Source organism: Cynocephalus volans, chromosome 6 (genome assembly GCF_027409185.1).
Source record: "Cynocephalus volans isolate mCynVol1 chromosome 6, mCynVol1.pri, whole genome shotgun sequence".
In the NCBI taxonomy this organism is placed as follows: domain Eukaryota; kingdom Metazoa; phylum Chordata; class Mammalia; order Dermoptera; family Cynocephalidae; genus Cynocephalus; species Cynocephalus volans.
The window spans coordinates 98,639,664-98,656,073 of record NC_084465.1 but is presented as its reverse complement, the minus strand read 5'-3'; the positions used below and the strand labels follow the sequence as shown (position 1 = coordinate 98,656,073).

General features: G+C 54.9%; 1 protein-coding gene across 1 annotated transcript; it reads left to right on the top strand.

Annotated features, from left to right (window-relative positions):
* The first annotated feature begins 1,910 nt into the window (after window positions 1–1,910).
* On the top strand, window positions 1,911–16,061 carry NLRC3 (NLR family CARD domain containing 3). The gene is made up of 17 exons (XM_063098855.1): window positions 1,911–2,091; window positions 2,190–3,939; window positions 4,923–5,009; window positions 6,106–6,189; window positions 6,794–6,877; window positions 8,150–8,233; window positions 9,539–9,622; window positions 9,984–10,067; window positions 10,698–10,781; window positions 11,297–11,380; window positions 11,893–11,976; window positions 12,344–12,427; window positions 13,844–13,927; window positions 14,348–14,431; window positions 15,075–15,158; window positions 15,608–15,691; window positions 15,971–16,061. The coding sequence occupies exons 1-17, from the start codon at window positions 1,914–1,916 to the stop codon at window positions 16,059–16,061; spliced, it is 3,198 nt and encodes a 1,065-aa protein (XP_062954925.1). The 5' UTR covers window positions 1,911–1,913.
* The last annotated feature ends 349 nt before the right edge of the window (window positions 16,062–16,410 follow it).

Sequence of the window (16,410 nt, the reverse complement as noted above, 5' to 3'; positions counted from 1 at the left end):
AAGGGTTCGGATCCCCATACCTGCCAGATATCAAAGAAAAAACAAAAAAAATCTAGATACAAACAAGAAATTTGAAAGATCTGGATGAGAAAAAAAGTATAGCTTTCCTAAAGGATCTAAAGAAAGACCTCAGAACACCCACATGAATCCATACACACAACTTCACGCAGAATCCCACATGACTTTTCTCCTTGGTTTTGACATTTAGAAGAATAAAAGACTGAGAAGAGCTGATAGGCTCTCGAAGCATAAGGAGCGTGGCCTCATCCTGGCCTATTTCTGATGTTCCCAGATTAGCCCAGCTCGTTTGGGTGGTGTCTACCTCAAATTCATTGCATGGTGAACTCTTCAACACTACTATGAATTGAATGGCTGGAAAATGCTATTTTACTTATTGCTAAGTTTCTGTTAGCACTTTCCATGTGAAAATGTTCACCCTAAGTTAAAATGCCGAGGATCCCCAATGCCAATCCAAGGTCGGCGAGTCTGTTGAATCCGTGGGGCTGTTGACGGTGAGCTCCCAGGGTGGGATAGCTCAGGTCTGACTGGTTTCTGCGGGGCCACAACACCTGGCATCACTTTTGATACTGGGCTGCTGTCAGCGGCCGGGATCACTGCTGGCTCCACATGGTGTTTTCTCTCCTAGAACCGCGGATGACAGATGGCTGACTTCCACCCCCTGAATTCCTGGGGCCCTGCTGGAGGGGCTGCCATAGCCCGTGCACCTGGTTAGGAGGGGTCTTCAGTGTCCACCTTGGCTGTGGGAGGGGGTTGGCCAGCCTCAGCAACAGGAGGCAAAGGAATGTGAGCTGGGGGGGGGGGGCTCAGGCATCACTGACCCCAGCAGCATACAGCCCCTCCTGTGGCCAGGAGACCCTCTGCTTCCCAGAAAACAGTAAGAAAAACAGCTGAGCAGCTGCCCTGAGATCCAGCTTCCCTTCCTTTCAGGGGCTGCTTCTTTTTTTTTTTTTTTTTTTTTGGGCAGCTGGCTGGTACAGGATTTGAACCCTTGACCTTGGTTGACCTTGGTGTTATAACACCATGCTCTAACCAACTGAGCTAACCAGCCAGCCCTCTTGTTTTAATTAATAGACTTTACTTTCTGGAGCAGTTCTAGGTTTAAAGAAAAATTGATGGGAGTACAGAGAGTTCCCACAGACCTCCTGACTGTCCCCCAACCCCAGACTCCTCCACGGTCAAGATCCCCCACCAGAGTGGTCCATTTGTTACAAACAGTAAACCCACACAACACATCACCATCACCAATAGTCCGCAGTTTCCTGAGGATTCGTTCTTGGAGATGTCCATTCTGTGAGTGTGGACACCTGCACAATGGTGTCACCATTACAGTAGCAGACAGTTATGTCCCCACCCTAAGAGTCTCCTGTGGTCTGAGGATTCGTCTCTCCTGCCCAGCAACAACTGACCTTTTTACTGTCTCCAGATTGCCATACTTTTGCCCTTTCCAGAATGTTCTTTGGATCATTCTTTGCAGCATGTAGTCTTCCCAGACAGGCTTCTTTCATTTATCCCTCCTTTTGAGCGAACTTGCTCTAAACCCCATCACCACTTCCAGGTCACAAATGAGAACACCAGGATGCAAAGAGGTGACGCAGCCCACCCAGGGTCACCCAGCTGGTACATGGAGGAGCCGGGGTCCGAGCCTAGAGTCCCAGTGCTTACCCGCTTGGCCCCTGCATCCATGCGATCGTTCTCACTATCCAGGACCAAACAGCCCCTCGAGTCCCTTCCTGGGGGCCAGGCCAATGGGCAGGGTAGGGAAGGAGAAAGGGGGGTCATTGGCCCCATTCCTGGGGCTCGCTCACCTGTCCCTGGGCACTGGATGGGAGTGCAGCAGATAGGCAGCTGGCTCGGGCCTCTCTTCGCAGCTCCAGGTGGTAACCTCAGACTCCATGAGGAAGCAGGAGGTGCAGACGGGCAGGGAGGCCGGCCAGGGCCATGGCTCTGGCTCTCCAGCAGAGCAAGTGAAAGCCCTCATGGACTTGCTGGCCGGGAAGGGCGGTCAGGGCTCCCAGGCCCTGCAGGTACCCAACAAGATGCCGGACACCCCGCTGGGACCCCACAGCAATGGTAGGGCCAGTCCGGGAGGCAGATGGAGGGGTAGGCCTGGGCTCTCTCTCCCTCCCACCTGTCCCTTACCCACCTTCCCCCCGGCTGCTGTCCTGCAGACACAAGGATACAGAGGCTCCGTGAGGCCCTGCTGAGCAGGGCGGGAAGCAGCCTGGAGCTGGGGGGCTCCTGGCACAGGCTGACCAGCCTCCTGCTGGTGGAGGGCCTGACGGACCTGCAGCTGAGGGAGCACGACTTCACGCAGCTGGAGGCCACCCGGGGGGGCCAGCGCCCTGCCAGGACCATTGCCCTGGACAGGCTTTTCTTGCCTCTCTCCCGGGTGTCCATCCCACCCCGCGTCTCCATCACCATCGGGGTGGCCGGCATGGGCAAGACCACCTTGGTGAGGCACTTTGTCCGCCTCTGGGCCCAAGGGCAGGTCGGCAAGGACTTCTTGCTGGTGCTGCCTCTGACCTTTCGGGACCTCAACACCCATGAGAAGCTGTCAGCCGACATGCTCGTCCGCTCCATCTTTCCACACGTCGGGGAACCTGGCCTAGCGGTGGCAGCCCTGGCCAGGGCCCTCCTGATCCTGGACGGCTTGGACGAGTGTAAGACGCCTCTAGACTTCTCCAACACCATGGCCTGCATGGACCCCAAGAAGGAGATCCAGGTGGACCACCTCATCACCAACATCATCCGTGGCAACCTCTTTCCGGAAGTTTCCATCTGGATCACCTCCCGCCCCGGTGCAGCTGGTCAGATCCCGGGCGGCCTGGTGGACCGGATGACTGAGATCCGGGGCTTTAACGAGGAGGAGATTAAGGCGTGTTTGGAGAAGATGTTTCCTGAGGACCAGATCCTTGTGGGCTGGGTCCTGAGCCAGGTGCAGGCCGACAGGGCCCTGTATCTGATGTGCACGGTCCCAGCCTTCTGCAGGCTCACGGGGTCGGTGCTGGGCCACCTGTGCCGCAACAGGCCGGGGCCCCAGGACATGGAGCTGTGGCCTCCACGAACCCTGTGTGAGCTCTATTCTTGGTACTTTCGGATGGCCCTGGGCGGGGAGGGGCAGGAGAAAGGCAAACTGAGCCCACGGATCGAACAGGTGGCGCATGGTAGCCGCAAGATGGTTGGGACGCTGGGCCGGCTGGCCTTCCATGGGCTAGTCAAGAGGAAGTACGTGTTTTATGAGCAGGACATGAAGGCGTTTGGCGTGGACCTCGCTCTGCTGCAGGGTACCCTGTGCAGCTGCTTCCTGCAGCGGGAGGAGACACTGGCCTCCTCCACCGCCTTCTGCTTCACCCACCTGTCCCTGCAGGAGTTTGTGGCAGCTGTTTATTACTATAGTGCATCCAAGAGAGCCATCTTCGACCTCTTCACTGAGAGCAGCGTGTCCTGGCCCAGGCTGGGCTTCCTCACGCATTTCAGAAGTGCAGCCCAGCGGGCCATGCAGGCCGAGGACGGGAGGCTGGACATTTTCCTGCGCTTCCTCTCGGGCCTCTTGTCCCCAAGGGTCAACGCTCTGCTGGCTGGCTCCCTGCTGGCCCGAGGCGAGCACCAGGGCTACCGGGTGCAGGCGGCTGAGCTCCTGAAAGGCTGCCTGCATCCTGATGCTGCAGTCTGTGCCCGGGCGGTCAACGTCCTGTACTGCCTACATGAGCTGCAGCACACGGAGCTGGCCCGCAGCGTGCAGGAGGCCATGGGGAGCAGGGCTCTGGCTGGGCTGACCAGCCCCCCGCACCGTGCCGCCCTGGCCTACCTTCTGCAGGTGTCTGATGCCTGCGCCTGGGAGGCCAACCTGTCCCTGTGCCTCAGCCAGGGTGTCCTCCAGAGCCTGCTGCCTCAGCTGCTCTACTGCCAGAGCCTCAGGTGGGCACACTATGGGGGGCATGGAGATGTGGGCAGAGGAGAGAGTGGAAGGACCTGAGAGGGATCCTCCCCTGATCAGCCCCTCATATTAATCTCTGGGGGCCGCTGTAACAAAGTTTCACAAGCTAGGTGGCTTAGAAGAATAGGAATGTGTTTTTGCCCAGTCCTGGCGGCCAGAGGCTGAAATCCAGGGGTCAGCAGGGCCCGCTCCCTCTGCAACCTGCCGGCTCCTTCCTGCCTGTCTAGCTTCTGGTGCTGTCAGTGCTCCTAGAGTTCCCAGGGCTCCGTGACTTGTGGCCATATCCCTACAGTCTCTGCCTCCATCGTCATGTGGCCGTCTTCTCTCTGTGTCTCTGTCTTCACATGGTGCCCTCCTCTCTTACAGGACACTGGCATCCTGGGTTACAGGACCCCCACTCCAGACAACCTCATCTTAACTAATCACTTCTGCAAAAACCCTATTTCCAAATAAGGCCACGTTCTTGAGGCACTGGGAGTTAGGACCTCAACATATCTTTTTTGGGGGACACAATTCAGCCCAAAGTCCCCCCTGAGCCACCCCGTGCTGCCAAAGCTGTGTCCAGTCTGCTCTCAGCCTTTCCTCTCTGCACTGCTCTGGACCCCAGCAGGCAAGGACGGAAGCACTCAGGACGAGGGTCACTGGGGACCTAAGAGCAGCTTGTGTGTGCTCAGGAGCCGGAGCGCTAGCACGCAGTGTCCCGCAGAGGCACGCAGCAGGGTTGTGGGAGGATGGCCACACAAGTCAGGCTCTGGGAGGGAACCCCAGGGTTCACGGGCACCAAGCCCCGCAGTTTACTCTCGCAGGAAAAGTCAGAGAATCACGGGCATGCTGAGCGCAGATGGTGCCACAGCGGGATGGAGAGGAGGCACGGGGTGTCTCCACAGCCAATGCCAGCCTTGTTCCGGCCCCCTCCCCACTCATGGGCGATGGGACCACTCACCGTCACTGCTCCCCTTCCCAGGCTGGACACCAACCAGTTCCAGGACACCGTGATGGAGCTGCTGGGCAGCGTACTGAGCAGGAAGGACTGTCGCATCCAGAAGCTCAGGTAACGCTGACCCAGGGATCCTGCCCTGGGTGTCCTCCTGTCTTGTGGGATACGCGAGCCTCTTCCTGTCACCCTCTCTGCTTAGCTGGCCAGTGGGGCCCTCCATGACAGGTGTCCTCAAAGCATGTGATTCGGGATGCAGTCTGCTCTTCTCTGCCCATTCTAGAAAGTGCCAGAGGCTCGGGTACCTTGTCTGTAGGAAGAGGTGGGGTTCAGACACTGAACATAGAGGCACCCGCCTGGGGATTCTAATTGGACAGCTGAATCCTGTGGTGTAAAATGCCTACGAAACTGCAAAGAACGCCACAACTGCCAGTTCTGAAATTGGGTACATGGAGTTGACCCCTCAGCATATTCCTGGAATCACCCTTTCAGGGCAGATATAGCTGTACCTTTTTAAACTTTTTTGGGGGCTGCTGGCCGGTATGGCGATCCTTAACTTTAAAGTAAGTTTTGTGATCACGCTACATTTGCTGTTTTGCACTAGAGAAGGGGCCAGGATCTGCAGTGAGTGGGGACTAGGTGGTGCCCGTTCATGAGAGCCAATTGTTAAATCTTCAAGCATTTTGCAAGCTGGGGGTGCCTGACTATGGTGGGAGTATTTACACCATGGAAACTGGCAAATGCTACAAAATCAATTTCTTTGTATTTTGCTTTTTCCTGAGAGTCAGTGTACCAGCACCCACTGGCTGGGATCCATACAGTAGACTCTTTGTCTGTTTTGGCAGCTGGCTGGTATGGGGATCCGAACCCTGGACCTTGGTGTTATAATGTACTGTAACCTATTGAGCTAACTGGACAGCCAGCCAGTTAGCACAGTCTTTGCTGTGCTATTTGTATGGAAACTGTTGTGCTAGATTCTGGCCAAACTTTTCCCTGGGACCCTTTGCCAGAGGGAGGATCTGTCCACCCATTCTGGACCTACCTTGCCCAGGCTCAGGGGCTTCCTGTGCCTGGCATTCTGCTCCAGGGGTCCCCTCACCTCCACCTGTCTTGGCCCTGCTGATGCTGGGGAGGCCTCGGGGTTTGGATCATGGGCACAGAGCTAGGGAGGAGGCGATGAGATTTAGCTGTTCTTCTCCCTTTCCTTGCACAGTTTGGCTGAAAACCAGATCAGTAACAAAGGGGCCAAAGCTCTGGCCAGATCCCTCCTGGTCAACAGAAGTCTCACCACTCTGGAGTAAGTAGGACACCAAAGGCCAGATTTTGGCCCTTGGAGCAGGGAGTTGTGAGCAATCTTGTGTAGTCCCCTACCCTCCTGGAAAATCACTGGGGGCTTATCCATCCCTCACTGGGTCGCCAGATTCAGAACACGGGTAGCCTCTGGGCATGATGTCTATATTTCATGTAGAGCAGGTTCCAAGGTCTCTGGGCTCCTGTAGAAGTGAGAATCCCCTTGACCACAGGATCTCCTAGGTGGCTGGTGGGATAGTTGAGCAAGCCATGTCATGGCCCCTCCTCGGCTGCGGTCCCTCACCTGGTGAAGTCCCAGGTCTCCAGCCCTGAATGTGGGGTTACCATCCTCCTCATCGCCACCCTTGGCCCAAGGCCTCAACGCCAGCGGGCCCGGCTTTCCCTCGCCCATCACATGGGGCTGTCTTGGGAAACTCCTTCCTTGTTCACCCCATGGGGATCTCTGCCCCAGTTCCACCAAACATGGAATCCCCAGCCCTGATGCGTTCCCTTTGAGGAGCACAGACTTCAAGGCCGCTGTCCTCCAGTTCCTCCTTCCCTCCTGGGAACCAGACGACAGAGGCCGGTCCTTTCTCTCCTCCTTCTGCCAGTCTCCATGCTAACTCCATCGGACCACAAGGGGCCAAGGCGCTGGCAGATGCTCTGAAGATCAACCGCACTCTGACCTCTCTGAGGTACATGTCACCTGCTCCCCTGTCCTGCTGCCCCCAGGAGAGGGCCCAGAAAACCCTCTTGTCAGGTGCCACCTGTGGAGTGGGAGGGGATTCAAGATGGTGAGCGTGAGACACCAGCTCCCATGTGGGCGGGAACCAGGGAATCCTGTATCCTAAGCCAGTTTCCACGTTCTAGCTCTTCCCTACTCTTTGCGCATGTTGATGGCTTGAGCAGGGGACAGAGAAGTAAGAGAGGAGTCTGTAAAGATGGAAGGGTCTGTAGTCTGTTAGGAAAACCTCCCATCCTCCGCTGAAGTGGGAAATCCCCAAACCATGGTGTCGATTTTCCCCTGAGGTGTTTTCCAAGACACTGAAAAGCCCACCTTCCAGAAGGTACCTATGGATTGGTATGGTTTGCTTCCTGTCTCTATGGATTTAACTATTCTGGACATTTCATATCAATGGAATCATAAAATAGACCTTTTGCATCTGTCTTCCTTTACTCAGAATAGTTTTCAAGGTTCATCCGAGTTGTACTGTGCACTTTATTCCATTCCACAGCTGAACAACATTCCACTGCATGAACAGATCACAGTTTGTTTATCCATTCACGCTTTGATGGACACCTTTTGGCTATTACAAATAATGCTGCTGGTTTTTATTGGTTTTTTTTAAAAGATGACCCGTAAGGGGATCTTAACCCTTGACTTGGTGGTGTCAGCACCATGCTCTCCCAAGTGAGCCACGGGCCAGCCCTCAAGTGCCTGTTTTTAATTCTTTTGGGCACATACCCAGGAGTGGAATTGCTGGGTCACATGGTAACTCTCTGTTAACCTTTTGAGGAGCTGCCAGACTGTTTTCCTTGGAGGCCAGACCATCTTACACACCTACCGGCAGTGTGAGGGCTCCAGTTTCTCCACATCCTCGCCCACAGTTGGGTACCTCGGGTTTTAGCTGTAATGAGGACTACTGATGACCTTGTTATTGTTATCCACAAGCACAGCACCTTGTTCCCAGTTGGTAGGTGGGTGCTTCAAGACTCAGAGGGAAACCTAAGCCCAGGGCAGTGGCAGGAAGGCTGATTGTTCTCTCTGCGTGGTGGGCAGTGAAGGTGTGTAGTGGTCAAGAGCCCCTCTTAGTGAGATCAGCTGATGACCTCCGTTGGGCCTTGGTGGCTCTGGGGCATTTTGCCCCATGGAAGTACCCCCCCAACCCCCCTGCCATGAGAATCCAGGCTGCTGCCTGGTGCCCTCCACTGCTCGGTGGGTGACAAGCCTCTTCCTGCCTCCACAGCCTCCAGAGCAACACGATCAGGGATCACGGGGCCAAATCCATGGCTGAGGCCTTGACCTCCAACCGGACCCTCTCCGTGCTGCAGTGAGTGGGCAAGCCTCCCCCATCCCCCAGGGGCCTCTCTGCCTGTTGCCTGCAAGGAGGCCTGGGTGGGGTGAGGTCCTGAGGCTTTCTGACCCATCTTGATGGCTCCCGGAAAAACATGATGCCCACTGCTCTTCCAGAGAAGGGGTGTTGGGGAAATAAAAGTAAGACCTCCTACCAACTGAGAAAATCCTCTCCACAAATGTAGGAGAGAACACAACAGTTTTATTCTTGAGCAAGCGTTAAACTGATGGCAGTGTGCGTCACAGGCAATCCACCAGCAAGACTGCAAAGACAAAAAGAAATCTCACCCTTTTCTACAGCCAGGCAGATCTCAAGATAGATGGCAACCTGTCCCCCAGTGAGAGGACCTGACAGCACCCTTAGTTTATCCTAAATTCACCTGATAATTGGGGTGACCATCTGTGTTTCCCAAATGCTTTTATCCAAAGGAAAAAGAAAATTTCTCATGTCTTTAGGACAAGCAGGTACTTAACATCTTGGAGCCTAGGCTAATTCCCACAGAGACAGGAGGTAGGAACACTCTCTTCCTTGATGCTTACATTTCAAAGAGATGGCCTCAAGTCCCTTACAAAAGGCATTCCTAGACTATAAAATTGGCAGAAGGATGATTTAGCTTTTAAAAAGTTTTACATATATCTCAAAGGGGCGGAGAAAGACCTGCAATCTCAAGTTTTCCCAAAGAAATACTCTAGGTAAATGTGTATGTGTGCTGGGGGACCTAGACAGAGGTGTTTCTTTCCTTTTTGGAACCAGGGAAAATTACTTTTTTTAAGATTTGAATTTAGCCTCACACAGAAGAGGTCCTGTCCTGCCTGTCCCTCTAGGGTCCTGTACTATCTTCCTCCACCAGATTTAGTATAAGAGGAAGTAGCTTTTTGAGAAGAGGAACCCAAGCGGGGGTGTCCCTAGGGAGGCTTCTCATGGTGGAGGCAGGCTGACGGCTGGTCCAGATGGGAGGTAGAAAGCTTGGTGAGGGGCCAGCAGGTCTTGTACGTGAAGCCCCCACTTGGGAGGCTGCTGGGCATTATCAGCATCCGCTGGTCTCTTCCTTACAAGGGAGAACCCAGCTGTCTTTGCCTCTACTCACCCACATAATGACCTCAGTCTGCTAGCATCGCATCGCAACAATCTGCAGACACTTCCTGGAGACCCCTCTCCCCCGCTGTGATAAATGGAAAGGGCAACTTCGCTGTCTCTGACCTCCCACCTTGGACCCAGACTGTCCTCGGCCTGGGAATGGCTGTGGCCATCTTTGCTAAAGGACTGTCTTGTTTCCCACAGGCTGCAGAAGAATACCATTGGGCCCATGGGAGCCCAGCGGATGGCAGATGCCCTGAAGCAGAACAGGAGTCTGAAAGAGCTCATGTGAGAATGCAGAAGGCCTAGCTTAGCATCCTCAGTGCCCAGCACAATGCCCGGCCCATCATGAATATTTATGAGCTTGGGGATGGATGGATGGATGGATGAAGGGTGGGGCGAGTGGATGAACTGATGGCTTGCTGCTGGCTGGCTGGCTAGATGCATGTGTAGGTGCATGACAGCTGGCTTTGAACTCCACAGCACTGGATCAAGAGAATAGAGATCCATATTCCCAGGACTGGGTGAGTCTGACCTTCTCAGGCTCACATTGCCTTCCCAGCTGGCAAAAGAAAACAGTCCTCCCCTGAGGGCTTCCCTGGGCCCTAACTCCCAGGGAGGCCGGCTCACCACATCCTGTCTCTTGCAGGTTCTCCAGTAACAGCATTGGCGATGAAGGCACCCAGGCCCTGGCTGAGGCCCTGAAGGTGAACCGGGGCCTGGAAAGCCTGGAGTGAGTCTGCCTGGCCACCCTCCTGGGGTGGTGATTCCTCCTGGGTTCTCCACCCTGCAGGAGGGCTGCCAGCCAGGGCCACTTCCCCGTCAGCACCTACTAACACCAACCCTAGGCATGCTCTGATCTAAGTCTTCCCCCTCCACATCCCTACTCCATGAGCTCCATTTCCCTGGACAGTAGGGGTTGGGGTTGGTTCTGAAGTGTTCAGAGTGACAAGCTCTGAGTGTCCTGAGAAGCCGGTGCAGGTGGCTGGAGAGGAAGTCAGCTGCAGCAGCCTTAGTGGGGGTGGGGCTCAGTGCAGTCCCACACCAGGGAGACTCTGCTGCGCCACTTTCTCTTGGGGCTACAAACCCAAGCCTTGCTCAGAGGCTGTTTGGAGCCACCCACATCGACAGTTTAAACTCTGGGGCTTGCTGTGCTAAACCCACCTGCCCCGACCTGGCAGGGGCTAGAAGGTGGGGGATAGGAGAGAAAAGAGGGATGGGGAAGAGCAGAGTGGGGGGCCACCTGTCCCCAGGGCTCCTGAATCCCTGATGAACCCAGTGCCTGCGGTCCCAGGCTGGACGGGGCAGCTCCCTCCATGTCCTGGGACAGCCTCGCCATGGGTGTCCTGTCTTCTGTCCGCAGCCTGCAGAGCAATTCCATCAGCGACGCAGGAGTGGCAGTGCTGATGGGGGCCCTCTGCGCCAACCAGACCCTCCTCAGCCTCAAGTGAGTCCTGACCTCCCTCCCAACTGAGGCGTCCCTTTTACAGGGCATCTGCAGGGACTTTGGGACTTGAAGGAAAGGCTGGTGCTGGGCAGCATGTTAGGGGAAGTTTGGGGTTGCACATCCTTGGTCCTGCAGCCCGGCAGCCTGTCCCTCCTCCTGCTCCCTCGGGAGCCCTCCGGGTCCTGCTGCTGCTCCCTTCCTGAACAGGAGCCTTCAGGAGCCTCCACCTGCTTGCCTGTCTCTTACCTGCACACCTCTGCAGTCCTGTGGTCCTGTCCTCCTCCTCCTGGATTTTCTCATACTGTCGATGGTCCTAAAGCAGGGACACTTGGTGGCCAGCCATTGGAGCCACGGCTTGCTGGAACAAACTCCTTCACACCTCGGTCCAGATTGCGCAGGAGGCCCAGAGCCCGCCTGACGTCTCCTGGGCTTGGAAAAGCCTGAACACCTGTGCTTGTCTCCACCAGGGCCCCCTTGTGCCCATCAGAAGCTCAGGACCTTCTCTCTTTCCTCAGCCTGCGAGAGAACTCCATCAGCCCAGAGGGAGCCAGGGCCCTGGCTCACGCCCTCTGCACCAACAGCACCCTCAAGAACTTGGAGTAGGTGGCGGTGCAGGGGTTGGGGGTAGGGAGAGACTGAGCTTCCCAAGGGTTATTTATGCCCATGGCCTTGCCCACTGGAGCCCAGGGTGGGTGGACATTGTTGTAATGGGCCCCCGGTACCCTGGCCCTTTCACAAGGTTGGAGAAGACCTGGTTGGGGAGGAGGTGGGCAGGAGACCTGGTGTCTGGTGAGACACAAGTGTGGCATAAATTACACCACGAGGATGAGGACAGTGCCATGCTGCCTACCTCACTCTATAGTGATGACAAGCCTGTGAGAGGGGACTCTAAGAGCTGACATGGGCGACGCCCCTGGGGTAGCACGTCCCCAGGCAGCTCCACCCCCCATCCTGGCTGTGCGACCTGCCATCGAGCCCACAGAGCTGAGCCTGGTGTTGTTGTCAGTATTCAGACAGCAGCCCAGGTCTCATGCCACACATGCCACACATGCACATGCTCCAGAGACGTAAGCTCTGCTCTGCTCATCTGCTCCCATTCACTCCCTCCCAGCCTGACAGCCAACCTCCTGCACGACCAGGGCGCCCAGGCCATTGCGGTGGCAGTGAGAGAAAACCGCACCCTCACATCCCTTCAGTGAGTCTACAGCTCCCTGCCTCATACTCCTCCACATAGCTGCAGGGCCACAGTCAAACCAAGACTGGTTTTGAGGCTCCCCACTGAAGGTCTGGGGACCTGCCCAAGCCCGCTGTGCCCTCCGTGTTCATTCCTGAGGTGGGTGCCCATGGTGGGGCCTCAGGGTGTCCTGTGCTTTGTGCATGGGTCATTTGGAGAGTCTCAATTTGAGCCTGTCCCTGTGGCCACCATCACCAGAGTACCCGCTGACCCATGGGGACTATGCCTGATGAGGGTGGCAGGAATTCTCCCCCCACATCCTGCAGGGCTTCCATCCCCTGCCATCAGACCCTAGGCCTTGCAGTCATGTGTGTTTGTGTCCACCCAGCTTACAGTGGAACTTCATCCAGGCCGGTGCTGCCAAGGCCCTGGGACAAGCCCTGCAGCTCAACAGGAGCCTGGCCAGCTTGGAGTAAGTGCAGGGGCATGGGCGGTGGAACCTGAAAGCTTGGTGTCCACCAGGCACAGGGCTCAGACTGACGGCCCTCAGCACACAGCCTCCTCTGCCCTAAGGCCAGCATGTTTCAGTCCTTATCTGCTTTAAAAAATAACAGCTTCACTGAGATATAGTCCACATGCCATAAACCTCTCCATTTAAAGTGTACAACTCGCTAGTTTCTAGTATATTCAGAGTTATGCAATTATCACCAGTCAATTTTAGAACATTTCCATCACCCCCTGAAGAAGCCCCGGACCCTTCAGCAGTCACTCCCCATTTTCCCTGCCCCCTCCCCTGACAACCACTGATCTGCCTTCTGTCACTATGGATTTTCCCATTCTGGACATTTCATATGAATGGAATCATACAACACGTGGTCTCTTGTGACTGACATCTTTCACTTAGCGTAGGATTTTTGAGGTTCATCCATGTTCTGACATGTTAGAACTCCATCCCTTTTTATGGCTGAGTAATATTCCATTGTGTGGATGGATGCACACATTCTGTTTATCTACTCAGTCAATGGACACGTGGCTATTTGCACGTCTTGACGGTCATGCACAAGTGCTGCTCTGAACATCTGTGTGCAAGCTGTGGTGCGCATGGCGCTTTCCTTGCTCCTGGGCAGGGGCACCTGGGAGCGGAACTGCTGGCTTGAGCGTAGCTGTGTTTAGCCTTTGGAGCCCCATCTGCATTCTGCCCTAACGCTTCTTTGCCTTAGCTTCCAGGACACCCCCTTTCTGGTGGGTCCTCCTCGTTCTTTTCTTGTGCTTGACTCTTAAATCCTGGGGTTCCTCAGGGCTCTCCTAGGCCATCTTCCTGTGAATGCCATCCCTTTTCTGGGAGCTCTCCTCCTCACCCAGGACTCCAATGACCTTCCGAGTCCCAGTGACCCCACAGCTATACCCCAGACCTCTCCCCTGAGCTCCAGACCTGCTTCCCCCAGGGTCTCACAAGTACTGCAGGTGGCCTGCCTTCTCTCCCTGACAGCCTGCTCTAGGTTCCCATCTCTGAATGGAACCAACCAAGCAATTGTGCGAGCTGGAAATGTCACCTTGCTCTCCTCTCCCACTTGCAATGCACCTCCAAGTCCTGTCGATCCCACCCACCTGATTCTCTTCATCCTCGTTGACAGTAATTTCCACGTCCTTCTTTTGTTTGCTTCTGATGGTTCTGACTCCTGCAGACCGCAGCCTCTCTGCATGGTGATCTGAGGCCATGGGCTGCCATGGCTGCATGGGAGGGCAGGTGTCCCAGGGCCACCCTGGGAGTGTATATATGTCTATGGTGTATGTCTTGTGGATTAGATCCAGAAGGTGCACACTCACCAGGTCCTTGCTGGAGTGCTGGCCTATATCCCGTGCACCCAGGGTCACACTCTGTGCTCAGTCTGCAGGAGAACGCCATCGGGGACGAGGGGGCTTCTGCGGTGGCCAGTGCGCTGAAGGCAAACACAGCCCTCACTGCTCTCTAGTAAGTCCCCAACATGCACAGCAGCCCAGGAAGCCGGCCCCTTCCTCATCCTGTCATGCTAAACGTCATTTTTTTTTGTTTGTTTACCAGTCAAGGAAGGTGTGTTTAAGTTTCTTAACATTAGCAATTAGGAAATTAAACATCTAGAAAGAATGAGGGGTACAGCAAGCATTCTCTCCCAGCCTCTCCAGGAGACTTGCTCTCCTTCCCCATCTGCAGCATCCAGGTTTCTGTCTTAGGCATCAATGTAGGTTGGAGGTGCAGTGTTTTTAGGACAGATCATTGGCCAACCATTCTCAGTGCTATGTCTCCACTATCAGCCCTAAGTCAAAGGTGATGGAAATGGAGAGAGGCTGGGCCAGGGCAGCTATGAGGGCCAGAGAGGCCCAGCCTGTCCTGCTGACTGCACCCCTCTTCCAGTCTCCAGGTGGCTTCCATTGGCGCCCAGGGGGCCCAGGCGCTAGGGGAGGCCCTGGCTGTGAACAGGACCTTGGAGATTCTCGAGTAAGTATTCCAGTCGCCAGCTAGTCTTTTGCACAAAGAAACAAAGCCATTGATTCAAAATGAATAAATACGGGGGGAAAGTTACCAGTTTCCATGGAGACTCACAAACCACGTGCACGACCTTCATCTCAGATCACGTATGCCCCAGCTGTTCCTCTCTCACTTCCTGCCTTTCCCTTCGGAGTCACTGTCATCTGCCCTCCTCTCCTTAAGCTCCTGCTCTCCAGGTTGGCCTTACCCAGGCCGAACATGTCGAGAGGACCTGTTTAGGAGCCCAAAGTGGCCAGTGGCCACTGATCTCGGTCTGTGAGAAGACTCAGACTCCCAGGGGTTGGGGTAGAGCTCAAGCTATGAGGCTTCCGAGTGTGTGTGTGTGTCATCCCTGGATCCCTCTGTTGCTGAGTGCACTGGGACCTGCCAGACGGAGAGCTGCATCTCCTGTTTCCGCCTAGTTTTTCTTTCTTTGGAATGGAAAAAGAGATGAGGCTCCAACAAACCACCTAGGGAACCCCAACCCCACCCTAAACCCCGACCTCCTGGGATTGATGTTTCCTCTGTTAAGTAACCCCACATCCATCTGAAGAGGTATCATTATCACCTCTCAGCTTGTCCTCTGCCTTAGGTATCCTGTTTTCCCTGACAGCTTACGAGGAAACACCATTGGAGTGGCTGGTGCCAAAGCCCTGGCAAATGCTCTGAAGGTAAACTCAAGTCTCCAAAGACTCAAGTAAGTGGCTGTAGAGACCCACCTGCATCCCAGAGCTGTAACCTTCTTTTCTTCTGGATTGTCCCCCATGGGATAAGATGTTCTGATTTCCTCCGTAGCTGCTTCCTTCCGAATATAAATAATTCAGACTGTTCTATTATATTCCACGTCCCATTGCAGCTGGGTTTGTTCATTCTGCTCAGCTTAAGTCAGAAATAAGTCACTTAAAATCTGCACTTACGGTCATCCATCCTCCTCAGCACGTGGTTGGGACAACCTGGCTCCTTGTACACTCCAGTCTCAGGGGCAAATGCCATCTAGTGGTTGCTATGATACCTGTGGACAAGTCGACCCAGAGTGGTGGTGGTGCTTCCTCTCTAATGCCCCCCAAGACGATGCAGTGTTGCTTCCTGGGGTGTTTTCCTCTGACCTGATGGGTTACCGTGGTGTCTCCATCTTTTTTCTGCCAGTCTTCAAGAGAATTCCTTGGGGATGGATGGAGCAATCTGCATTGCCACTGCACTGTCTGGAAACCATGGGCTCCAGCACATCAAGTGAGTGAGGCCAGGCAGCACCTGCCCTTTCCCTAGCCCTGCTCACCCTACAGCTGCTCCCAGGTCAGGCCCCACCTCTCACCCAATCCTGGGGGCCAGCTGACCTCAGCAGCTCTACAGGGAAACTCAGTCTGAGAGGGCGCCATCCTGAGCCTGGTCCATGGGAGGGATCCTAGAAGCACAAACATTTTGTGAAGAGTTCTGCCTTTTCCATAGGGACAGTCCACTCTACTAAAAGGAACCTGTAGGTTTCCAGCCTGTCCTAACCCTTCTCTTCAGTCTCCAGGGAAATCACATTGGGGAATCTGGCGCCAGGATGATCTCAGAGGCTATCAAGACAAACGCTCCCACATGCACTGTTGAAATGTGAGCAGAACGAGCTGGAGGACCAGGTGGAGGCTCAGCAGGAGGCCTTCCAGCAGAAAGACCGGTTTCCGGTGTGCCTTCCTGCCACTTGGCAGTGACGCTGACCCAGCACGAGAGCTGGTCTACTGCAAAGGGAGGAAAGACGCTACCAGAGGAGGCTACAAGCACCTCTCCTGATCCAGGATCGGTCCAGGCAGGGGCAGATGGATCCTTTGCTATGGCACAGAGAAAGGAAGGGGCTGTCACCAAGGGACTTGGGGACAAAGGCCCATAAGCTCAGCAATGTAAGAAGCTGGTTCTAGCTTATTTATACCGAGGTCTTTGTATGCCCCAACTTTTAAAAAATTTTATTA

Excerpts from the sequence above, each read along its gene's own strand:
- NLRC3 (XM_063098855.1), top strand. The coding sequence starts at position 1,914 with ATGAGGAAGCAGGAGGTGCAGACGGGCAGGGAGGCCGGCCAGGGCCAT. Across the intron at positions 2,092-2,189 it reads GCTGGGACCCCACAGCAATG|ACACAAGGATACAGAGGCTC; the intron begins GTAGGGCCAGTC and ends GCTGTCCTGCAG. Across the intron at positions 9,623-9,983 it reads AGGAGTCTGAAAGAGCTCAT|GTTCTCCAGTAACAGCATTG; the intron begins GTGAGAATGCAG and ends TGTCTCTTGCAG.